Genomic DNA, 25,968 nt, shown 5'->3' with positions numbered 1-25,968 from the left:
ACAGAGCTATCTAACTTCGAAATTCATACATGGAATTGGTCAAGTGAAATGCATTCCCACATTAATATCACCTGTCTCTTAGAAGCAGGTGCAAATAGGTCCAAGAGAGAAACAGCGCCTCAACATGAATATTTCTGAATGCAGAGAGATCTCACATGGATGTAGTTCTCCAAGCAATTTCTCTGAGCTAATTCAAGAAGTGGCTCAGTCATTAAAATTACACTGAACTGTATCAGAAATAATCCGCCATAGTTAGCTCTAACTAACCAGTTCCAGCACTTCTTCCTCCACAAAAGAGCCCTTAAGAGTCCCAACATCTTTCCCCTTAATCAAAACAGATGGTTTCCAGCCTATTCCATCGTGAAGAACCCAGCGTTTCAAACTCACTTGGCTGATTTCACTGTCTGTTGATCGTCCTCGTTTCTTATCATCTTCAGAGTTCTCCTAAAAAAGGGGAAAAAAGGTTGACTATCTCAGCACAAAGCAGCATCTTAACCAACTGTCTGAGATGGGAAGCCAGTTCAGTCCTGGTTCGTATTTGGAGGGGGATTGTCTGGGAATTTGAGGGAAATGGATAGACTAGTTAAACAGACCACCATCTACCAGAAGGTGGCAATGGCAAAGCATATTTGTAACCTTGCTGTGTAAACGGATGCAGCTAGCCAGCCATGAGGGCAACTTAAAGGCACCTTTAAGCATCATCACAGGAAAAGATGCTCCCCTGTGAATCAACGTGGCAAGCTGACCTTGTGAAGCCCTCGTCAGTTCATGCATGTATGCTTCGTTCCCACGAACCCATGGAAGTTCCTTCACCATCCTCACAAAAGACCCTCCTTACCGTTGTGCAGTTTGCAGGGCTGGGTGGGATTGGGGAGCTGGACGTGGTCGATGTGGGGGTGCTGCTGGATTGGTTGAACATCTCATCTTCCATGTGGCTATGGCTGGGTGGGGAAGTGGCTACCAGTGCCTGTGCTGGAGGACCAAGAGGAAGAGCAAATGAAGAGAGACAATGTCTTACTTTCATGGATCACACTTAATGTAACAGGTAATCCTCAATTTACAACCATTTGTTTAGCAACTGTTCAAAATTACAACAGCACCCATAAAAGTGACGTACGACCGTTTTTCACACTTGCAACTACTGCAGTCTCCCCCGTGTTCATGTGGTCAAAACTGGGATGCTTGACAACCGGTCCCTATTTACAACAGTCGTGGTGTCCAGGAAGTCATGTGCTCACACTTAACTGTGGCGAGAATGGCTGTAAAATGAGGAAAGACTCACTTAACAACAGAAATTTTTGGCTCAATTGTGGTTGTAAGTCAAGGATCACCTGTACATAAAAATAAAAGGAGAGCTAATACCAGAAAGCTCAGTTGTTTTAAAGAAAACCCCCACCCTTATTTCTTGAAGGAAAAACGAATGAATTCTGACAAATAAGTAAAAATCACAGCTACTCCTTATTTGGCAACTGCCCTAATTTGCGACTATTTGCAAATACAATAGTAATAAACAGTCTTAAAAATACATTTTCCCACCGGTGTGCCTAACAACAAAAGCCATCAGTGTGAAACTGATTAAGATTTGGTCAGTTTTAGGTTCTAATCAGCTAATTAAGATCACAGAACTGAGCTGGTTAGTGTTGCAGTTAGCATGTTTTAGGGCAGGGGTCTTCAAACTTGGCCCTTTTATGACTTGTGGACTTCCAACTCCCAGAATTCCTCAGACACCGTGTCTGGCTGAGGAATTCTGGGAGTTGAAGTCCACAAGTCATAAAAGGGCCAAGTTTGAAGACCCCTGTTTCAGGGAAACACTGGGCTGGGGACAAAGGGAGCTCAGCAAGAAATCACTTGTTTCAGCTCTCTCTCTGTTCTGTGAGGAGGCAAAAAAACGGGGAAAAACAGGTCAGACACACAACACTGTTCAGAGAATTTTATCTGAAAGAGATGACAGCAAACAGTGATATTTGTAGCATCTAAGCTTTCCCTTAGTGACCGTTTTGTTTAACAGCCATTGGAATGGAATGTGAATGTATAGTCATGACTGCCGTTCAAGAATTCAAAGAGAATCTGCCAGGAACATTGAGAGAAATACAGGGAGCTCTGAAGGAGCTCTAAAGGCTGCCTTTACTTTGACAAGGTCTTGAGTTTTCAGGGGAGGGAAGTGATGCTGATTTTATGGCAACCACTTCAGCTCTAATCTCCCGCACAACTGTCCACCCAGAGGTAACACTTACGAATGTCTTCTAAGTCGAGGTCATCGTAGAGAAACTCATTCTCCTCAAAATCGGGGTCCTGCGAAGAATCGACGTAATACTCCACATCGTCCTTGATTTTGCGGATAGAGTCCACGTTGATAGAGTCGTTGTCCAGCATACGCAGGATTGTCTCCAGCATCCGGATGTGGTACCGATGCTTCTCAATATGCCGCTTCAGGCCCTCGATCCGGTCTTGCTTCTGTTTCCGTGGGAAGAACAGAGAGCACACACTAAGCCAGCGTTTCTCAACCTTGGCAACTTAAAATGCTGGCTGGGAATTCTGGGAGTTGAAGTCCATGTATCTTAAAAGTTGCCAAGGATGAGAAACGCTGGGCTAAGTCAGAATGTGGCTTGTTGAGTTCTGACAGTGAATTCCTCGTCTTTGGATTGGGATATATGTATGTGCACATTTTTATAATGCATCATTTCCCAGCCTTGGGCCCTCCAAATGCATTGGTGCTGCAAAACTCCTGGAAGGGGAATCCTATCTCTCCAATCTTTGGAGAGCACAACAAACGTTATTGACTGCTCAAGCTTTTTTGAAAAGAAAAAAAAAGACAGGTAAAACATGCCTCTGAAATAATTGCCAATTTCGGATCTGTTCTGAAATGCTAAGTCCAGCTCGGACATGAAACTTGCAATGCAAGTGACTGTCAAATCATCATTGAGTTAACCTGTCTCCCATATTGGACTGATTCCAATGAGACCCAGTTTCTAATCCATCCTCAGCCATGGAAGTTCCTTCGAGTATTCTGGGCCAGTTACTCTCTCTCTTCGGCCCAGCTCACCACATAGGGCTGTTGCTGTGGGGAAAAAATAGAAGTACCCAATACGCTGCCTTAAGCTCCTGAACAAAAGGAAGGATTGGATCTAATCAATGAAGGGTTTGACAAACCTTCAAATGCCTGGATTTTCAACACCAGAACATCTTAATATATGAAGCCACAGAACTACTCTATTCATTAACCCCCAATGCATCCTATGCACAGCCTTCTAAAGAGGCATTTCATCAACTCACATCCTTGTCTCCTTTCTTCTTGCGCGTCTGGACCGAGAGCGACTCCACTTCGCTCTCAAATTGATCCACCTGCATGTTCAAGGTGTCTATTGTATTCTGGGAGGGAGGGAGGGTGGAGAGAGGTAGCAGACAGATCATTATCCAGTCAGACAGTGACAGGGCAAACATACAAAGCTATTTAGCTATGCAGGAAAAAGCAGTAACTAGGGTAGTAGTAAGAACTAAGGAGACATACAAATAACCTTGTTAATGAAGCAGATCACTGCCAACCACAATGGGAAAAAAATAATCTACAGCCTGGGATTTCCAACAGAAACTCCCAGAAATTCTGGGAGATCTCTGAAAGATTGAGTTCATAAGGTGAAATACCTTGTGTGCCAGCTGGAAGTTTCACTTTCTTCAGAATTGCAATTGTACTAACTTCCTACCTATGGTCTATTTTCTAAAAGATGTTTTATCAATATCATTTGCTGGGTAATCTAATACACAATAATAGCATATAGCACACATTTGTATAATAGAAAGTCTCTGGTGGCTCCTTAAAAAGACCATCCAATTTATTTTAAGAATAACATTTTTTGGGCCAACAGATCTAATGAAATGCTATCTTGAATGGCAGAGGCTGTTTCCTGATGAGGCTTCTGCAGGGCACTGGGCTGTTTTGAATACCAGTGACAGATTTTTTATTTTTGGTCTTTTGTATTCTACCATTTCTACTTGTATATATATAGGTATGTATGTGTGTGTGTGGGAGGTACTTTATGTTTTCTTCATTTAATTTTCTACTGATCTCAGTGTTTCTCTTTCTCCTTTAACTATGTAATAAAGAAAGCACAGATGGTGACAATTAGGTATTACTAAAAGCAGCCAGCTCCCTAAACAGTTGTTTGTGAAGGTATTCTTAAAAAAACTATGTGCATTAATTAGCTTGCCAATGCCAGAATCGCAGAGCTATAAACTACCACTTGGCCAATGGATCTTGCAGCTCTTCCTAACTGGTGTCTTTCCACTGTCTATAGCCAGAAGGATCCAATATTAACATTAACTGGAGATGCTGGTCTTGTCAATATCAGTCCTTGTTGCATGTTCATTCCTTCTGACACTATTTTTATTTCCTTTGCTCCATTAAGTGTTGTAAACTGTTAAGGTCATGATTGTGTTGTGCAATATAAAAATAAATAAGTAACTGTGCACATGTGTGCACAAAGGTTGCACCCAAGTGCCACTTGAGCTTGTTTTTCCTGCAATTTGAGGAAGGATTTACACAAACTTGTGCTTGACTGGCACTATCATTTGTCTGGAGCACACTCAAACGCCTAACACAAAGGTAAATCCTGTTGGTCACCACCTTCACGGTCAAACATTTCCATTTTTTCAATTTCCAAACCTGAACAGAAACCAGCTTTTGTAAATTGCTTTTTAGCTGTTGGGAAAACCAGGCCAGATTGTAATTCAAATTATTACTTTTCCTAATCGATGCAATTTCTTTTCTTTTCTTTTATAAAAGGATCAGTGGGCCAAGAGAAGGAGGTGCCCAACTTCTGTTAACAAACTGCCATTTTTCAACAGCATGGAATCCCAAACCTATTCCCCAAATTACATGTCTTTGGTCACTGACAACTGATATGAACTGAGTTGAAGAAACTGCCTCTGGGCTCAGAGGAGAAAACAGATCCAGATGGACCTCTAGGATCCTTTCCAGCACTATGATTCTATGGCCAGCTTCAACCTCTGTTCTGCATTCAATGAGTTCAAAGCTATGACTGCCTTCTTCTCATTATGCAACTGTTTAGCCAAAGGTCATCATCACCAGAACTTCTTCCTTATTCAGGCAAGAGAATTTCTTTTCAGGTTGTCATGAGACTTTTTGCCACCAAACAAGCAAAATATCCACAAGGGTCTACTTCTTGGGAGACAAACATTCCAGGTTCTTTCTTTAACCTCAGAGGTGGGGATGAGGGAAAGGGCTCTTTTAGACCTTAAGACCATCAACCACAGCACAATTACAGAGTTCCAGGATGCTCTTTGCCCTACCTAGTAACCTCTGATAAATCACAAGAGTAATTTCTAATATGGACCCATTATATTTTGAATTTAAGGTTGGGGAAATTAGTTCTGCTCCCCAATTTCTCCAGAAGCTGCTTTGCCGTCCAATCCAGCCAACTCCCCCCCCCCCGGTTCTCACCGTCAGCCACTGCCCAACTTCCTCTTTCTCCTTCTGGGCTGGGTCCACTTTCTGGGCGAGGCCCAGCCCCTCTTTGGAGTAGGCTTTTGTCTTGGTCTCACGTTCCACTACCTTGAACCGCTCCATTTGCTGGAAAAAGAGGTTACAAGTCTCAGTGAGTTAATGCAAAGCAGGAAACAGCTCCCAGGAGGGCTCAGAATCCAGCTCCTAGCAGGGATTTTCCACTGAAATGCATGTCTGCACTGCAAAAAACTGAAAAATTAAGTGCTCTGATGAACGTAACTTCAACCACAATTTTTGATCTGAAAGTAGGGTGAGAAAACCCAGAATGCTTACGGTCAAATCATAGGGCTCCTCCATGTGTGATATCTGTGCCACTTTCAAACTTTCAGAAGTTGTGCAAACATATAAAACGCCACTGTTTGTCCTGGGGCAGCAGAACCAATTAATTTATATGGACTCCTTGGTGCTCTTTGAGCTTGGTTGTTTGCCTGCAGACATTTCACTGCCCATCTAGGTAACATCAACACTGTTGTTACCAAGTTGTACTGAAACATCTGTAAACAAGCAAACAACCAAGCTCAGAGAGCACCAAGGACCCCACAGTTCAACCCTGACCTACAGATATTTCCTTCTATTGCGATTAACTTCTGGCTCTGCTTCAGGATAAGCAAGGTCACCACCAAAGACAGAATGAATGAATTTGCAGAATGAATTCTGGAGTCTGATCTGGTGGTTGCATCTCCCATAAATTCTACATCCTCAGGAAAGTTTAAGCCACCAAGGTACTACTAAGCTCTCCTTTCATTTTCTCTTTTGCAAATAAATACCCCCCCCCACCATGGTGACCAGTCTGGTTGGTTGAAAATCACTGGGCAGGTGGGAAGAAACGTTAGGATGTGGGGGGGGGGAACACACAGAGGATTAACTGGATGTGGATTTCTGCAGTCTCCTATTAGTTGGAGAGATTCCTGACCAGCTCTGAAGAGAAGCTGAATGCTGCAAAAAGAGAAGCAGCAATTAGGATGTGTGCAGAGCAGATTAAAACAAGTGGGAGATCTCAGACAATGTAAAATGGCTTTTCCTTATCTGCATCTTAGAAGGTAATTTCACTTTCAATTCTAATATTCTATTTGACTGCCACACATAGACTAGGTTTCAAAACCATCCTTAACCTGATATTGCTTGGAGGTGATGAAAGTTGGCTCTAAAAAAACAAGGGAATCCTGCTGAGAAATCTTGTCCAGAGACAAATTCTACCACCAGTATCTTAGTCTTCTAATCATAGGGAGTCACTCTGTTTCTTCCTATCCAGAAATCCTGGCTCCTGAACTGTTGTGGTAACTTCCTTACCAAAATTCATAAGCCTGTTTTGTCTACAATGCTGAGTTATTTAAATAAGCAGGCCAACCCAAACTATAGTGAATCTCATTAACATGGTGCTATTACAGCGAGACTAATTTTTGTCCTAATTCAAAGTATCAAAAAATAGTTTTGCTAGGCCCACCTAGATGCTACTAATACTCTCACTGTTGTGTCTTTTAATTAGTCAAAACGATGCATCATATTGCATCAATTTTTGAACCAAAGTACCTCAAATAGGCTAATTTACAGAATGTATGCAAAATCTGGGACCCATGACTCCTGAGGGAATGAAATTTGGGAAAACTGTGGCTGCTGCTATACTCAAATGATCAATATTTTTCACGTTTCATGACAGTTTCCCAGCCAGTCTCACAATCCCTTGCTCCTTCTCCCAACCAGGAGCAGCAGAGAAGGGAGAGAAGAAAGGAAGATTTCTGATGCTCCCTGCCAAATTCCCACAAACTCAATGGGAAAGTGAGCAAGAAGTCAGAAGTCGTCCTGCTCCCATAGCTTTTTTGTCTGCTCATAGTCTTTCTGCTTCTCCATTTAGGAAAGGAACTATATCAGAAACAATTCCCCAATAGGGAATGGATTGTCTAATTCAAACGCTTTTTTTAAATTAATATTTTATATTTAACTGATTCTATAGAATACTGACACTGGTGATATATATACACAAGTGAGGCACACAAAGGCATTTTCAATCACAAACTGAATAATGAACCATGTAACACAGAGAACCCCCAATCATGAACAATGCAGCAAATACGCATTTTTGTCCCCATAGATACTAATCATCGCCAACCACAAGTGCTTTTTAATCACAGTGCTTGGATTTGACGCTAGAAAAATACAACAGGAAGGTTTGTAGGAGTGCCTTCCCCCCTCCAAAAAGAAAATGTATAAAATGTCTACAGATTCAGGTTGCCTAGGAAATACAAGATACAGCTTGATCCTTGCAAAGTCCCTTATTTCAAAACCTCCAATTTCAAAGTTTAGAAGACTTTCCATAAGCACTACCAGTTAAATCCTTAAACTAAGAAGGTCTTACCGTCTATCCCATGTTGTCACTCTGAAGAAGGTTGTGTAGAAAAGATCCTGGGCTCCCCACAGAACCCCTTTCTGTCACTTACTCAGCTTAAGTAACAAGTGAGATGGCCAGGTGGCTCACCTTTATGAGGTCACACTGCTAGCAGCCAATGGTAACACTGTTAAGGAGGAGCTAAGCATAAAAATATCAAGAAGTCTTAAGTGCCAAAGCTGACTGAGCTGGTAAGAACTAGCCTAAAAGTGGGCAAAATTAACCTGGTTCATTTAGTTCTCCAAAATCACAGTTTCCTTGAAAAACATCAATTTCACCTGAAATTTTGCTTGGCATTGACACATAATGGTTAATAGATTCTTTTCTCTCAGTTTGATTTTTACCGTCTCAATGAGTTTCCGGTTGTCTATTAGCTGCCTTTTGTCTTTAATCTCATTGGATGCAACCCATGTCTTGATCTGGTCCCTCAATCTCTGCAGAAAGAGAAAAATGGTTCTATGATCAAATTAGTTCTTTTTATTAGTAGATCTTTTCAGCATAAACTAGCCCTAGAGTAACACTCATAATAGTGAAACTTTTTAGAACAGCCTTTACCCAACTTGATGCCTTCTAGACATATCAAATTCGAATTCCATAATCCACAGCCAGCCAACCTTCATGGTATTTAGTAATTATACAAAAATCAATACTTCTGGGTGTCACCAGGTTAGGGAAAGTTTGTGATTACAGCAATGGTCAAACATAAAGAATGAGTATGGACTCATTTCTATACCTCTATGCTATACAGGTACAGATAATTCCCAACTTACGATCACAATTGAGCCCAAAATTTATGTTGCTAAGTGAGGCATTTGTTGTGAATTTTGCCTCATTTTACGACCTTCCTTGCTGCAGTCATTAAGGAATCACTGCAGTTGTTAAGTTAGTAGCACAGTTGTGAAGTGAACCTGGCCTTCCTCACTGACTTTGCTTGTCAGAAGGACGCAAAAGGGGGATCACATGATACTGGGACACTGCGACCGTCGTAAATACGAGCCAGTTGCCAAGCATCTGAATTTTGATCATGTCATCATGGGGATGCTGCAACGGTCATAAATCACTTTTTTCAGTGCCACTGTTACTTCCAACAGTCACTAAATGAACTGTTGTAAGTCGAGGACCACCTGTAGTTGACCTATGACCACAATTGGGACAGAATTTCTAACCAACAAGTAAGTGAGGCAGTTGTTAAATGAATCATGCTCACTTTTACGATCTTTTCCACCACGGTTGTTAAGCAAATCAGTGCAGTTCACTGACTCACAGGGCTGTTAGGTGAATCCAGCTTCCCCCACTGATTTGGCCTATTGGAAGTTGGCTGGGAAGATCACAAATAGCAATCATGTGACCCTGGACACGGCAACTGTCGTAAATGCATGCCAATTACCAAATGTCCACATTTTCATGATCATGCGCCTGTGGGAATGCTGCAATAGTCGTAAGTAAAAAGACCGATTATTAAGTCCTTTTTTTTTCAGTGCTGCTGTAACTTCAGCATGAATGATTGTAAGTCAAGGACTACCTGTAAACTAGTGGATTTCACTGTTGTCTATTTAGAAGCCAAGCAATCAGCAGCTCAAAACATAGCTTGCTACCTTTTCTTTTCTCTCCTCACACAAGATTCTGCTTTTTCCAACATAGTTGTTTTTCGTGAAAAATGTAGGGAGTGATGATTTCAACTGAATGATTCCCTGAACTTTGATTATTTATCTGAATTTTTATTATTAGCCCTTCTGAGTTAAATAATAATAGTGGAGAACGATGGGAATTGTCAATTGGAAACCTCTAGACCTGTAGGAGAGGACCAGGCTGAGCTTGAGGGAGGGGTCAAATATGTCATCGGTCATGAATCCCTTCTTGCTCACAAGAGATCTAAGCTCACCTTGAATTCCTGTGAACTACCATAGTTCAGATTTTTGTAGAGAGCTTAAGCTTGGAATAAATTTTTATACCCATTTGAACTGCCTGGATCCCCTGATTTCCCGGGCACTTGACAATAAGTGACTTTGACAAACTGAGACTGATTCAGTCTCTGGAGAGGAATGGAAACACTGCATTGCAACTTGACAACTCCGTACCCCCTCCTTTTATCTACACTTCCCATCTGCCTTTCCTGGATTTCAGGCTAGTCTCCATAACTAATCTTCTGAGACTGGATGTCAAAGAATACTGAAGCTGGCTCATTCTTACCTGGAGCTTCTTAATCTCCTTTTTCAGATCAGCTTCATATTTCTCCTTCTGATTGGCATTCGCTGCATTATGGAGCTGTAGCAGAGAAAGAGAGAGAGAGAGAGAGAGAGAAACCCCCAAGATGTGATGGAAGAGGAGGAGGGCAAAATCAAACTGGATAAAGGAAAAGCAGGAGCCAAGTGGACTTCTTCCCTCCTCTCTCTGCCCCCCCCTCCCAAAAATAAATTTAGGATAAGAAACTACATGGGGTGAAGTCTCATAAATAAATAAATAATCAAGGAGTTTGGACAGAACCCAGGCAGAGAGATGACAGCAGCCCTCACCTTCTGCCAGATATCTTCAAACTGTTCCACACCTTCCGATACCTTTTTGAGACACCGATCGATCTCACCTGCAAGAATGGGGGGCAAAAGATAAATTAGTTGAAAGCAATCACAGAAACTAAAAGGTTCATATGTTCCCTGGAACCTAAAATGGGAAGAAAGACAATCGGAATTTTGAAACGCTGCCTGTTTCTCCTTCTTCCCAAATACCAACACCTTTGCCCCCATTTTATTGGTTTCCTAAACCAACCAAAAACTTCACTCTTTTCACCCTTCCCTAATCCAATTCCATAAACTGCGGCATCCTGTGCCAGGTATTCGAAGCTACAAAAGTAAGAATCCTGTTTGCCCTTTGCTCAATTTTATGTCCTCCTCTTTCTTCTGCGCCAAGCCTAGGTGAACAGACCCTCTGCTCTTCTGTTAAAGAGAACCAGGCGCCTGGCCCAGCCACAGAGCTTACCTTGTAGCTTCCTCTTATCTGCCATGTTTCCTTCACTATAGGGGGGCTCTCTTCATACTTTATAGAGCGTTGACACTTTTAAGGAGAACAAGCAGAAAAAAAAATTACAAGAAATAAGGCAAAGAAAAAAAGCAGGTGCCCTAAGGCCACCTTCCCACTATCCTCCCCCCATCTAATCTACTCTGAAACAGCAGCATAAAGTAGAAAATCAGGGATGAGGTATAGATAGTCCTCAACAGTTCATTTAGTGACCGTGCAAAGTTACAATGACACTGAAAAAAATGACCATTTTCACATAACCGCTGCAGCATCCCCATGGTGACATGATCAAAATTCAGATGCTTGGCAACTGATTCATATTTATAACGGTTGCAGTGTCCTGGGGTCATGTGGTAACTTTTTGTGATCTTCTGTCAAGCAAAGTCAATGAGGAAGCCAGATTACTAGCTTAACAACGGTGGCCAGAAAGGTCGTAAAATGGGGAAAAACTCACTTAACAAATGTCTCACTTAGCAACATAAATTGGGCTCAGTTGTGGTCGTAAGTCGAGAACCACCTGCACTTTTCCATTCTACGTCCAGAAAACTTTTCTCCATGGGGTTTTGTCAATTAAAGATATAGAATTTCTATAAAAATAAAATAAACCAAAATCCATAAAATCTACCTGAAAAATAGAAAGGTTTGCAAAGAAAGGAGGGGGGGGGGGAATCAGGAGGAGCTTGGTAGCATCTTTTCTGAATAATGAATGTGATTAAAAAGCATGAACTACGACTCACAAAGCTTATGCCTTTTAATGAAATGTGTTCAGTCAGAAAAGGTGCCACAAGACTCCTCCTAACATTTATAGGCTCTCCTCCTCCAGTGTCCACAAAGAAAGGGAGAGAGGGTAGAACAGTGGTTCTCAACCTTTTTAATGCCGCAACCCCCAACCGGTCGTAAGTCGAGGACTATTCAACCGGTTGTAAGTCGAGGACTACTCAACTGGTGCAGCACCGTTTGCAGAATGGGACTTTTGGCAGGCTCAGCAGGGCAGAGACAGCCTGGACAATTCCTATTGGCTTTTGAAAGCCAATAGAATTAGACTCTATTCAAGATAGTCTGTTCTATTGGCTTTCAAAAGCCAATAGAATAAAAGGGAGTAGCACAGCTAAGGAAAAGGAGGGAAAAAAATGGCGACCCCCGTGAAATGGTTGTTCAACCCCAAATGGGGTCCCGACCCACAGGTTGAGAACCACTGGGGCAGAAAGAAAGAAAAACAGGGAGGGTATTTCAGAGAGGTTGAAGGCATTTCTTTTCTCCCGTGACACACGCCTACGTGGGAGAAATTTGGGGTGATTTTCAACAGCATTCCCATTTTCATCTTTTGTCCAACCGGGTTTGTTCTACAATGGAGGTGTCCAACCTTGGCAACTTTAAGATCTGCGGACTTCAATTCCCAGAATTCCCTAGCCAGCCATGATGGTTGGGGAATTCTGAGAGTTGGAAGTCCATTAGTTTTTAAAATTGCCGAAGTTGGACACCCCTGTTCTAGAACTATTACATTCTACTTCTGATCTCACCTCATCAACCCAGGCTGAGGTTTTTGGAGTGGGAGAAGGTGCGTTTTCAGGAGCAAAAATACGAGGAAGAAAACAACCCCCCTCCCCCTTTCGGTCACAGTAGCCAATTTTGAGTCTTAAAGAGAGACTGTGCCTTTCCTTTCTCATGCCCAGGGGTCTTCAAACTTGGCCCTTTTATGACTTGTGGACTTCAACTCCCAGAATTCCTCAGCCAGGCATGCCTGGCTAAAGAATTCTGGGAGTTGATGCCCACAAGTCATAAAAGGGTCGAGTTTGAAGACCCCTGCTCATGCTTCTTTAACCTATTGGATCCAAACAGACCCTGAGTGGAAAAGAGACTCTGCCATTGGCCTCTCTAACGACTTCCGGGCGTCACTGCCCATTAAATCTCACTAGTGCTTCAGAAAAGGCCTCTCAAAAGGCCGCATTGCATAGCTGGTTGCACGGCTCAAACCTCTTGTTTTCTCAGTCAGAAAAACCAAACCAAACTCAGGATGAAAATGAAAGGAATCTTAACTGAAAGCCATACCTTGAGTACATTTACAACTGGAGCACGAAGGACATCTGAAGGATCAACAAGCCGCTGTTAGTTCTAGTCTAAGTTATTCGACAGAGCAGCTTTAGCTGGGAGGCCCTGGGGCCTTCTGAAGAGAGCAGATCAATCTTGCACTTACCTAGAGGCCCCTGGGCACTTGCTGTTGACCTACTCTCCAGCCAGGTTCCTATAAAGGTGAGAAAATATATGGCTAACAGGAGGGACCAACCTCACCTTCTTCTCTACCAGGAAGCTTGAGATAAAGTCTACACAGATCCTCATGGTGGGTTGGCTTACTCAACAGGCTATGCTAACTGGTTGCTATATGTTGAATGCTCTTTGCAAACTCAGCCAATTGGGGCAGAGGGGAGATGAGAGATCTGCAGTATATATTTCTGAGACATGTTTATCCATCGTTAACTGAGCCATGGTTCATGGACTTAACCCAATTTTTACTAGGATTACTTCAGACTTGACTCTGAATTACCTGTGTTATAGCCCAATGTTCTGCACAAATCCAGTTGTTACAGAATTGGGTAGAGAACAGAGCACCACAAAAACATTAGTTTGTTTCCCCCCACAAGATAAGGCCTAGGTCACCATCCCTCATATCTGCAGTATTTTTCTTTCTCCCTGCAGACTTGTAGTGCTTTTAAAGCCACTGGCCATGCCGAAGTAAGCAGGTTAAGCTTTCTCTGTGAATAGCTGCTTGCTTTCTTGACAGTGATAAGAGAAAAGCCTCCAGGTGGTCACAAAGGGACATCTCTCTTTTTCTTGACTGAAGATGTGCTAATAAAAACCATGATATGCCTATGCGAGAAAGGCTGGTGAATATTAGGGACTAATTCCCCTGGCTGAACAAGTTTTGCTTTCCCCATCCCCCTCAAAATATCATGGATGAAGTTGATGTTTTCCCTTTTTAGAAAGTCTCTCAGAACTTTGCTGTAAAGCCTATTGCATAAATGCAATAACATCCTGAAGTGATAAACTGGACAAGTTTATACTTGGAAAATATTATATCAGTGGATCCCCATACATTTTTTTTAAAGTCCCTAAACTTAAAAGGTGGTATATAAAAAGATTAACCTACTGTGCTCCTTGCTTTGCTAGTTTTCAAATCTGGTGGATTTAGGCATAAGCAGAAGATACCATTACCAGCCCATCCTATCATTTTGTTCTAGATTGGATCAGGACTGCTAGAGCAAGACTTTTCAACCAGTGGTACGGGTACCACCTGTGGTACATTGGCACCTGGCAGGTGGTACGCAACCATCCTAGAAAAGTGGTAGTGGGGGAAGGGAATGAGCTGAACCGGTGGCAGCACTGCACAAGCCTGAGCAAGAGATGGCTGGAACTGCAGGGCTGTCAGGGCTCAGCGGAAGCACCAGGATCAACGCTTGTTCGGGACTGTCAGGGTTCAGCGGAAGCACCAGGATCAGCACTTCTTCGGGACTGTCAGGGCTCAGTGGAAGTACCAGGATCAGCGCCAGGCTCCAGCTGGAGCTCGGCCCTGATCCTGGCCCTTCTGCTGAACCCTGAAGAAGCACCAATCACCTGGAATGTTGCAGCATCTCCAGGGTCTTGTGTTTTTTATTCAGATCCTTGGCAACTGATTCCTATTTATGATGGTTACAGTGTCCCAGGGACATGTGAAGTGACCAAAACCTGCTGCAACCACCCAGTAGATGGGAGGAATAAAAACCAAACACCCTCACCCCACCCCCGCTGCCAATCCTCAACAGAAATGCTCACAACAATGAAAACCTTGGGCAGGAGAAAGAGCGCTGCCGGGTGGGCAGGCAGGTGTCTTGCTCGGCTGTGGCTTGGGGGGCACTTTTTTCAGTGCTATTGTAACTTTGAACAGTCACTAAGCGAACTGTTGTAAATCGAGGACTACCTGTACTTCATCACTTTTTTCCTTTTTTTGGGTCATCAAGTTTTTGACACCTTGCTAGGCGACTGGTGGTACTAGGATATTGTCATATCCTAAAAGTGGTACAGTGGGTGAAAAGGTTGAAAAGCCCTGTGCTAGAGTCCATTTCTTTCCCCAAATTCTCTACTTGGCTTGGCATAAATTTCTTGAAATTGATCTTTCAAGAACCTTTCTTTTCTGCTAATAACTGAATTCCATCCCAAACTTGTCAAGGGAATTTTGAGTCCAAAACAGCTCTCCCATCTCTGTCTATATCCCATGCAGATAATTCTTCCTTCATGAACATGAGTTTGTAGACAACATGCTAGACCAGGGGTAGGCAACCTTGGCTCTTTTATGACTCGTGGACTTCAACTCCCAGAATTCCTGAGCCAGCCCTGCTGAGGGGAAAGGGAGAGTTTCCAAGCTGAGCTATGCTGGCTCAGGAATTCTGGGAGTTGAAGTCCACGAGTCATAAAAGAGCCAAGGTTGCCTACCCCTGTGCTAGACCAAAATATAGTTCGGTCTAGATAGCTTAGTATGTGGTGAGAACCCAGCCTATTGTGGTTTATTCAACAAATTAGTGCTAAACAGTGTCTTAATGTACAAATCTGAGAGTAGTACAAAGCCTTGGGTGATCAAGGGACGATCTGGCGAAGCCATGATTTACTAATCAACCAAACTTAGTTTGAGCAATATAGTGATCCATAAATAAACCACAGCGACTAGGCTCATACATTTTAAGCCAAAATATCTAGCCACATTTTAGTCCAGTGATCCCAATCTCTGATAATTAAAGGCCGAGCTGCATTTCAAATGCAGACAGTTTTGTCTTCACTCATATCTATTCAGAGCAAATTACAGAGTTAAGAGAAAGAATGTACAATAAAGCAAGCACAAGATACATTCACATATTATACATAAAGGCTTGCTTAACCCTGGTTTACTAAATCAGTTACTATTATGCACATTTAGCCAACCAAGGATATAAACTTTCCACAAATGTTGAAAAATAAAACTCCTAGAAAACAATTCCATTTTTTGGGAGGTGAGCAAAAGGGAATTTGAACATACGAAGTGCTTATGTTTAGCACCCTTTACAAGTATAGATAAATGGATGCTACTGCCAATGTTTACCCCATTCCCAGGGTTTTGAGGACTAGTGAAGGACAGGCCACAATCCAGCAATCTCTACATCAATAAGAGGAAGGAAGCCCATTATCAAAGATAGGCTGAGCCCTTCCTTCTCCTGTAAAAATAAATGTCAATGCCTCTAACATTTGGTATTTCAGAGTTATACTCTCTAATATAATTGTACTATGTGATAATGTAATTAGTCTTACATAAAGTTTTACTATATAGTTTTCATAAATCATTTGGGGGTAAACATTAGGAGGTAACATAGGAACATTTATTTTAAAAACAATCATGCAACATTTCATAATCCATTAGGAAAGAAAACAAAAATATAAAGCAGGAAAGCTCCCCCCCCTCCAATTTCTTTATCTCCCTAGACATGTCTGCAGCTAACACATTAAATCAGGAATGGGTAACCTTGAGATCCCAAGACTTATACAGACCCCCACAACCCTCCCTAGTAGCCCCATTAGTCACAACTGACTGCAGTTGCCAGAAATACACATCACATCTCTCTCCCATTCTGAGGTGGGAAGTACCGGTAAATAATACACAGACACAGAGAGAGAGACTAAAAAGGTATAATGTAATCCAGATTCCAGCTACTGTACTTCTCACCTCACCCATTACAGCCCCAGCCACAAAAAGGCTGCCCACCTTTGTTCTAAAGTATAAACCTGTTTTGCAAACCACATTTCCTGGTTCACCCAACACACTAAAACATAAAAAGTGAAACCTGGTTTTAGCTCGGCGTGTCCTGTGAGCCCGGCTAGAGAGCTGCCACTTCCAAATAGCCAGATTCCCACTCAACGGGGGGGGGGGGGAGGGAGGGAGACTGTATTTATACCTCTAAAATCAGTCTTTGCAAAAGAAGAATCTTCCAGCTACAGTTTCAACCAGGCTGGGCACTCTTGCTCTGCAAACCCCTCTTCTTCTTCTCTCTGCTGAGAGGCAGCATGAAAATCCTGCTAATTACAGGAAGCTGGGGTGGAGAGTGGACCATGAAATCTGCCACTGAAGGAACAGAGCTAAGCTTTCATTTTCCCCCCTTTTATCTCCCCAATAGTTGTTCCAGACCATTAAGAGCAGCTTCATTTGCTGTCATTAGCAAGTGTTGATCTCTCTTTTCTCCCAGCTTTACTTGCCAATTTTTGCACATTACTGTTGTTAAAGGTTCACTAGGAAGTCAGGTCAATTCCTCTGAGTTAGTTTACAAATTCAGGTTAACGTCATAGCCACTTTAAGGCTTCAGCTCTCAGGATTCATCATCAGCCAGTATGGGCTGTAGCATAAAATCCTGAGTGCTTTCCCATTCTTTGGAAAGGCTGGGAAAGAAAGCTGATCTATTTAAACAAACAAACAAATAAAAAACAACTGGCTGAAAGGATTTTGTTCAGAAAACGGAGTGATTTGTCCATCAACAGGCAATTTGGTTAGTGAGATGTTTGTCAAGCTAGCTGGAGAACTATGAGAGTTGAAGTCCACACATCTTAAAATTGCCAAGGATGAAAAACTGGCAGATGAGCATACAATAAAAATTAAAATGCTGGGCCATCTGAGTACTTAGACCATTAATTTGTCTAGACTATCATTTTGCAGAAAAAGGCCATCATGGTTTTCATCAACCAAAGCAACAGAAGGGAAAAGCACTTTAACAGTTTGTGTTTACACAATAAGCTAACCCATGGCTAACTTAACTATAGTTTATTGAAATGACTGAATTCACATTTGGTAACCTAAAATAAAGTCAGTTCATTTATGGGTCTGTGTGCTATGCAAATAACAAGGTTCATTATGGGTTGTGTTGTGTGAATATTCACAGAGCCACAAATTTACCATCCACATTTTAGTCTACTGTAACCCAGTTTTCATCCAGAAACTAGGGAACTATAAATCCTTCTTGATCTACAATAAATTATATAGATGACACTCCAACTGTTTCAAATCACTTCCTGTCTATCCTGTTTTAGGAACTCTCTCAAGCTTTACTTAAGCTTAACGGTAACTTAGAAAGCAGTTTTCTGTTATTTAGGAATCTTTTCTGCTCACTTCTTAAAAGAAAAGTTCCTGATTGGTTTCTGAAAAAAAGGAAGAAAAAGAAACAGAAAACTTCCTAGCATACAAAGCTGCATTTAAAGAGTGAATCGTTATTTAGTGTGCAGGCACAAACACTTGGCCTGAGCCAAAATGGATCAATTTTAAAATAAGGCAATTTAAATCAATGATTTAATTTGCCAAGTATCAAGGCTAATTCAAACCTTATTTCCAACTGTTTTAGGCTTAGTCCTAGGTACCTCTCTCAATTCAGAGGAACAAACAAAAAGATTTGAGCTATTTGTTAATGTGCACATTAAATAGTTGCTAGAGCTACTGAAATATATCTACCCATCAATACACAGACAAAGGAGCATAAATCCATACTCGCTGCCTGTATGGGCCTTAGGCCTCTTTTGCAGATGGAGTTTTGTTACTTTACAGAAAGTTGATGTCTGTTTGATAGGCACCAACATATCTGCTTGAAAATATTACCATGAAGAAGAAAATACTACCGTATTAATTACTGGGCAGAGTAGTGTTTCTCCAAGGAAAGTATGTATTAACTGGCTAATAAGCCAACAATGCAACCATATTTATTCAGAAGTAATCTACCATAAACAAGAGATAATTTGCATAATATTCAGTTAAGTGATCTATTATGCAGATGTGTATATCCGATTTCTAACTTTTGCTCTAGTTCATTCTTTTATGTGGAAAAAGAGCTACTTAATTGTTTGTGTGTGTTGGGGGGGTGTCAGAAGCCATGATATACAAAATTATATTTTTTAATTTTTTAATCAATTATTCACCATCTTGTTAACTCGGATAGATTTTCCTATATTATTTTGAAGATAAGGAAAAGAATAGATGGAGTCTTGAAGATGGTGCTTTATTTAAAATACAAAAAACAAAAACAACCCTTACTGAAGGGGCTGATTGATTACAACTGCTGAAAAAACCAAGAGGACAGTAGAAAATGTAGCTACCATATTTATAATATCTGACCCCTGACTGAAGAGAGATAAACAGGAATATCCCCATTTTCTAAAGTCCCAGTGACTTAGAAAAAGGAGCGGAGAGAAAAGGTAAGTCCTGCGTAAGTTCCCCCAAAATTAGTGGAAGCAAAAATGAAGAATACATTGAATAAAATTGTAATATCAGACCAGGAAAGAACAACCTGGTAACCCTCTAAAATATTTGAAATCCAGCTCCCATTAGTTTCAGCCAACTGGATTTTGAGAATTCTAGTCTAAAACATCTAAAGAGCAGCAGGTTCTCCATTCCTGCCCCGGGACAATATTATAATAATGAAGCTGCTCTTGGATTTAATTCCTGTAATGTCTAGCTTGTGGACTGGAGATCATTGAAATAAATTTGAAAGGTAACAGACTGGAAAATGCTGCAGTAATACCAATAAACAGCAAAATAAACTTCAGAAATGAGTGATCACAGATGTACCTGATAAGCCTATTTCCGTAGGTTGCTTTGTCTGCTTTTTTTAAAAATCTACCTCTGTTATACACCATTGCCAAAATGTGTGGCAGCAGAAACGGAAAGTTTACTAATCTGTTGTATACAGAAACACTTTCTTTTCTCTGTCCTGCCATCACTCAAATTTCCCTGCTGAACAATAGTGTGTTTACAGCACTGTTTCTCAACCCTGGCAGCTTTAAGGTACATGGACATCAACTCCCAGAATCCCTCAGCCAGCATGGCTAGCTGGAGCAATTCTGTGAGTTGAAGTCCTCACATCTTAAAGTGGCCAAGATTGAGAAATATGGGCTTACAGCATAGAGTTTAAAGAGTCTTGTTTTATCTATTCTCTCTAGACTAACATATTTACGTAACTCAATCCAAGAAGCTGATGGTTTGCTATAAGATACTGAACTGCAGGTCAGAAAAATTCTGACAGGATTGGAGTTACCTTATAGTGGAATACCTGGAAGACAAAAGATGCACAACTGGAACAATGGGAATTGATTCTAGGGAAACAAGCTTAAGAAACTTAACTTCAGAAATGAACACTATTCTAACTGTCCCAAAAGGTGACCCAATATCACAGTAAGCCCAAACTGGACTTGAAGTAAAATTTTCATGTTCCTGATCCATCCATTACAGAGACAGATTTTTTTTTTTTTTTACAAATTTAGCCAACTTTGCATTGGCCCACAAAGGTCAAAGACCACTTCAGCTTCATTTTTATTTAGATACAGTTTATTTAGATGCAGTTAGCAGAATAACAGAGTTGGAAGGGACCATGGAGGTCTTCTAGTCCAACCCCCTGCTCAAGCAGGAAATGCTATACCATTTCAGACAAATGGTTGTTCAATCTCTTCTTGAAAACCTCCAGGGTTGGAGCACCCATAACTTCATTCCACTGATGAATTGTTATAACTGATAGGAAATTTCTCCTTAGTTCTATGTTGCTTCTCTCCTTGGTTAATTTCCATCCACTGCTCCTTATTCTGCCTTCAGGTACTTTGGAGAACAGGTTGACCTCCTTTTTTCTGTGGCAGTCTCTTAAATATTGCAACACTGCTATCATGTCACCCCTAACCCTTCTTTTCATTAAACTAGGCATACCCAATTCCTGTAACTGTTCTTCATATGTCTTAGCTTCCAGGCCCCTAACCATCTTTGTAATCATGCAGTTCTCCATATTCTCCTCTATGCAGACATTCTAAGCCAGGGGTCCCCAACCCCCGATCCGTAGCCCTGTATTGGTCTGCGGCATGCTAGCTATACCGGGCTGCGGCATGCTAGCAACCGGTCTGCACAAACAAGCAAAGCCCCATCCGTGAGATGCAGGCAGCACATAAAACCACGCTCTCTGGTCCGTGGAAAAACCTCTCTCAAGGGACCGGTCCCTGGTGCCCAAAAGGTTGGGGACATCTGTTCTAAGCAACCAACGTAAGATATGGATATTAATGGGGACTTACTGCAGCACATACCATGAATACAATTGTTGCAATGACAAACAAACCTGAACTGCTAAGACTGAAATGCCATTTGCAGAGAACATGATATGAAGGAGTAATGAGAAAGAATTCCTCCACCAGAACCTAATCCACATAACATTCTTCCATATTTCCTTAATACCAGCTTCCATATATATGGCAGGATTCAGGGTATGCCAGCATGTACTTCGCTGGCATATGACCTCTCAGAAGAGACCATCTTTTCTTGATGCAAATACCCTTGCTTCTCTCGGTGCTAACACTGCAGCAGCTAAGGGGCTAAGCTGTGGCTTAAGAATCTAGCTATGAATCTCTCCTCCCTGTTATGAACTCACTAGGTGGTCTAATAGAAAATGCTTTCTCTCAGGCTCCTCCAAGATGTGGGGATAATGATATAAAAGGAAAAAGGGTGAAACTGACAAGACTGTTCCCTTTTGAACAGAGCACTGTAGGGAATAGAAGCACACAAAGGTTGAACAATATCTCCAACAGGATAGGAGACAGGTTTTGCTGATATCTAGTTGTTTTTATCACTGATCTTTCAAAGAGTAAAAGGAGGACCACTGCAGCTGAATGGGGCCAGTCAGAATATCCATAGAGAACACAGAATTATAGGCCTGGAAGAGACCTTTTACTTCAATCCCTTTATCAAGGCAGGAGACACTATAACAGGGGTCTTCAAACTTGGCCCTTTTATGACTTGTGGACTTCAACTCCCAGAATTCCTCAGCCAGGCACGCTGGCTTAGGAATTCTGGAAGTCCACAAGTCATAAAAGGGCCAAGTTTGAAGACCCCTGCATTATAACATCTTGGTCAAGTAGCTGTCCAGTTTATTTTTGAAAATCTCCAGTAATGGAGCACTCACAATTCTGGGAGGCAAACTATTCCACTCATTAACTGTCAGAAAGTTTTTCTTTACTTCTAGGACAGTGGTTCTCAACCTTTTTAATGCTGAGATCCCCCAACCGGTCGTAAGTCGAGGACTACTCAACCGGTCGTAAGTCGAGGACTACTCAATTGGTACAGCACCGTTTGCAGAATGGGACTTTTGGCAGGCTCAGCAGGGCAGAGACAGCCTGGACAATTCCTATGGGCTTTTGAAAGCCAATAGAATTAGACTCTATTCAAGAAAGTCTATTCTATTGGCTTTCAAAAGCCAATAGAATAAAAGGGAGTAGCACAGCTAAGGAAAAGGAGGAAAAAAAATGGCGGACTGCGTTGTTTGGCGACCCCCGTGAAATGGTCGTTCGACCCCAAATGGGGTCCCAACCCACAGGTTGAGAACCACTGTTCTAGGATAACAAGCTTCCATCCATTACTTCTTGTCCTGCCCTCTGGTGCTTTGGAGAATAGGTCAATCCCCTCTTTTCTGTGACAGCCCCACAAGTAAAGAAAGACAGTTATCATGTCTCCCCTAATCCTTCTCTTCATTAAGGCTAGCTTCCTCTCAATTATTTACCATACAATTTAACTTCCAGACCCTTTATCGTCTTCGTTGCTCTTCTCTGCACTTTCTAGGGTCTCAGAATTTTTTTTGTATTGTGCTGACCAGAACTGTACAGATGTGACTCTAACGTATTCACAGGCTTTCAGGTTGTCCACGCAGAGGCTGGATAGGCATTTGCTGCCGATGCTTAAATCTCAGTTGCTAAATCTTGTTGGATACAACTGTCTAAATAATCCCCCGCAACCTTATTTTCTATGAAGGATCTCTAAAGATTTAACAGCCAAAGAATAACTTTCATTGTAGTACAGGGTGGGGGTATATTTATAGGATCATACAATGGGCAAAGTCCTACAGCATTTAAAAGAGTTTCTACATTCAAGGCACAAATGTAAATAACATGCTACATAGAAAAGAAATATGGCATTTTCCTTAACTGTATGGTTTGTGTGGAGAAAGTGCTACGGTACTTTCCTGTACCAACACTATAACTTCAAATGATATCATTGGATCTTATGATTTGATGGCGTAACTATCTGGAAGTATGCTTTCCACCTCAAGGAAATCAAATCATATAAGTTCTTTATTGACTGTATTTTGCAGTGTAGACCAACTTTCTGGGTAAAAATACAAGCCACCATTAAGTTATAGCAAGTGGTCCAGTCAACCTGGGAATTCAAATCCCACCATAGCTGAGGCTCTGTGTATCCCCACAGGCAGTATATTGAATAGTTTGCTTCCTGTCTGCTACTATCAAACACACCATAGTTAATCTACCTTATATGAAATGAGGCTACTATATTGGCCTGCCTGTCTTTTCCAGGTGGCATTAGTTATCTCTAGCCTCAACTGATGGTCCTTCTGAATCTCCCATGTAGAGATCCTTTTACTCAACCTTCCCTAATTCAAATCCCTCCAGACTATTGTACCAAAACTACCAAACATGGTTAGAATAAGCAACAGTCAAGAATGGAGAGTTATAAGCAAAAGTATCAGACAAGATTTAGACTGAAGACTCCTGCTTTAACTTGATGATGTGGGGATTGATGCTGGGGCATTATGAAGTTATCTACCCATTCAGATCCCTGAAGAGCCTTTTAGTTATGAATTTTCATCCGAAATCTGGCTGGTGATAGTATGAGAAAGTCTTTCTATGCAATGGCAGCATCCAAGTTACAGAAACCCAAAAGATCCAGACAATTCCTACACTGACAGTGATTACTTCTCTTTAAACACAGAACATGATTTGTTTTTAACAATTTTGGCCTAAGCTACTTTTGTGGGTGAATATTAGCTGATAGGCAGAATTTAAAATAAATACATGAAAAGAAAGTGTGTTTGTTTATTGAAAGAATCTACTGTGCATTTGAAACTAGGATTCAGCAAATCTAGCATTGTCTGTATAGCACCACCCTGTTGATATTATGTTCAATATTAATAATATTCAATAATAAAAAAAATCTTGCAACATAGCTTTAATTTTTAAGTAACTACACTGTTGAGACTTTCCTCCATTTTTTCTTCTGAAATAAATTTTGTAAGGATGATAAAGAGACCAGGAACATAAAGTATTTTCTACATTAGAGGCAATTCTATTTACTGTGGTGGTCTACAGAAGTTTGGAATCTTCCAGGTGTGTTCAAACTTCATCAACCTTCAACCAGCACAATCAATTCTGGCAAGGTGATATCCAAAGGCTACAGTATTTTTATGTGCAGAAATCAGGCAGAGTGCAGAATTCTGCATCTTAAGAACTGTGGAAAGATTTCTAGCTCTTGACTAATGTAAAGCACTAGGCAAAGCCCACTAAAATCTTAACCACGGCAGAATGCACTGGAAGGAGTAAACAAATAAGGATCTATGTATTCTGCATTATCTAAGGATGTAAGATAAACTCACTTACACATATTCTTACCTCCCTGAGTTTCTTGTAGTTGGGAGGATCTTTGCCCTGACAGGCTAATGGGCCTAACCCCAATCACGGAAGACTACTCTCTGGGAAGAACCTTCCTACAGATTTCTTTCTCCATGCAAGACTGAAATGGGTTAGGGATTATTCAGAAAGCATCCTCTTTCCAGACAGTGTCTTAGCCTCCTTACAAAGGTTGCAACTTTTAGTGATTTCGGTGCTCCCTCTTGCACAGACTCCAGGACCTCCATGGGCACCTTTAGCATCACCAGTAGAAAAAATTAAACATCCCACTGGGAGCAACCTACACTACACCGCATCCCACCCCATGCTTTTCCACCATAGGCTGCCACACCAGCTCTGCCTTGCCCATAGGGGCCTAAGGGGCCCCAATGCTTACAGGTGAGGGGCTCACCTTTAGAACCCCAGCCCTGCCAACCCCTCTCCAGGGCCCCCTCGATCGGAGCCCCATGAAACTCGAGGCCCGTAGGAGCTCCCTTTCCACTCCAGAGACATCCCCTCCCCAACACTTATAGGACCAGCATTGCCCTGAACATCGTTCGCCCCCTATGGAGCCCCCAACAAACACTTTGGCCCCGCCCCCTACGGAGCTCCGTAGACACCTGCAAGCCCCGCCCCTCGGTTAGGCCCCGCCCCCTCCCGCTGTCTCACCGGCAGCTCCGGCGTCTTCGGGTCTCTCTCACTCTCCCTCTTCTTCCCTCTCTCTTTCTCTCGCCCCCGTCTCTCGGGCTCCGCGGCATCCAAGATGGCGGCAGCCTCCCCCCTCTACTTTCTCTCGATCCGCCCTCCCCTGATCTGTATTGGCTAATCCTCCCGCTCCTCAAGCTCTTACCATTCCGATTGGATAATAGGAAACTGGACGGAAGAGGGAACGGGGAGGGTGGGACGACGCGGCGCAGCCGCAGCTGTCATTAATAGCAATGCATGGGATCTATTTGTCAAGAGGTGGTGTCCTTCAAAGCACTCTTGGGCTACCATTGGTTGAAGAGGCGCAGATAGAGTAGTTATGTTACGCCTACTATTCCGCGAAAAACAAGCCGGGAAGGCGGAGTTTACGTCAAAGCCTGCCTCCTAATGGGTAACAAAACTGTCCCTCAAATCTCATTCTTATATGATTGACTATCGCTTCCTGTACACGAATACTGGCAAGAGTAAGAAAGGCTATTGGATGGCAGCCTTGTCATTTATTCCTTGGTCCTGATATTTGGCTGAAACTAATAAAAATGAGGTAGCGCGAAAGATTTTGAGGCTGTGTCTCCCCATTGGCTGTAAACAAGCGAGCCTGCACATGTTGTCTCCTCATTGGACGGCTGTGCCGCCCCGTAGAACCTTCCCCTTTTGTATTGGCATGCACGTTTTGAAGCTGGTTACATTAAGGTAAAAGGGGTCGGGGCGGGACAATCTGCAGGAAACTCTTAAGAGGCAACCTGTCAATTAAACACACAATATCCAATCAGGGAAGAAAGAACGACCCATTTCCAAGGTAGAGGTTCTATTCGGGCTTCGGTTTAATGATTTATTTCAGCATTTCCTATCCAGCTATCACAAAGGCTTGTCACAGATTTAGGCGGGCACAGCA

At 42.1% G+C, this 25,968-nt stretch overlaps 1 protein-coding gene across 3 annotated transcripts in view; it reads right to left on the bottom strand.

Moving 5' to 3' along the window:
* The window catches only part of CNOT3 (CCR4-NOT transcription complex subunit 3), a 46,527-nt gene extending 21,362 nt beyond the window's left edge, over positions 1–25,165 (bottom strand). The window contains exons 1-12 of one of the 3 annotated variants that reach the window (XM_039335061.1): positions 25,041–25,165; positions 13,111–13,158; positions 12,966–13,000; positions 10,878–10,952; positions 10,418–10,485; positions 10,095–10,169; positions 8,249–8,338; positions 5,459–5,587; positions 3,274–3,369; positions 2,235–2,454; positions 839–972; positions 388–444 (exon numbers count right to left, since the gene is read on the bottom strand). In XM_039335061.1, coding sequence (XP_039190995.1) covers positions 388–444; positions 839–972; positions 2,235–2,454; positions 3,274–3,369; positions 5,459–5,587; positions 8,249–8,338; positions 10,095–10,169; positions 10,418–10,485; positions 10,878–10,902 — 894 coding nt within the window. In that variant the 5' untranslated portion in view covers positions 10,903–10,952; positions 12,966–13,000; positions 13,111–13,158; positions 25,041–25,165. The remainder of the gene's footprint in view (positions 1–387; positions 445–838; positions 973–2,234; positions 2,455–3,273; positions 3,370–5,458; positions 5,588–8,248; positions 8,339–10,094; positions 10,170–10,417; positions 10,486–10,877; positions 10,953–12,965; positions 13,001–13,110; positions 13,159–25,040) is intronic. The other 2 variants (XM_039335060.1, XM_039335062.1) reach the window with 2 other exon arrangements.
* Between the last annotated feature and the right edge of the window lie 803 nt (positions 25,166–25,968).

This window comes from Crotalus tigris, unplaced genomic scaffold (assembly GCF_016545835.1).
Source record: "Crotalus tigris isolate CLP2741 ecotype Arizona unplaced genomic scaffold, ASM1654583v1 scf7180000017639.5415321, whole genome shotgun sequence".
Lineage (NCBI taxonomy): Eukaryota > Metazoa > Chordata > Lepidosauria > Squamata > Viperidae > Crotalus > Crotalus tigris.
The sequence above is the reverse complement of the archived record's forward strand: the minus strand, read 5'-3'. Positions and strand labels throughout refer to the sequence as shown.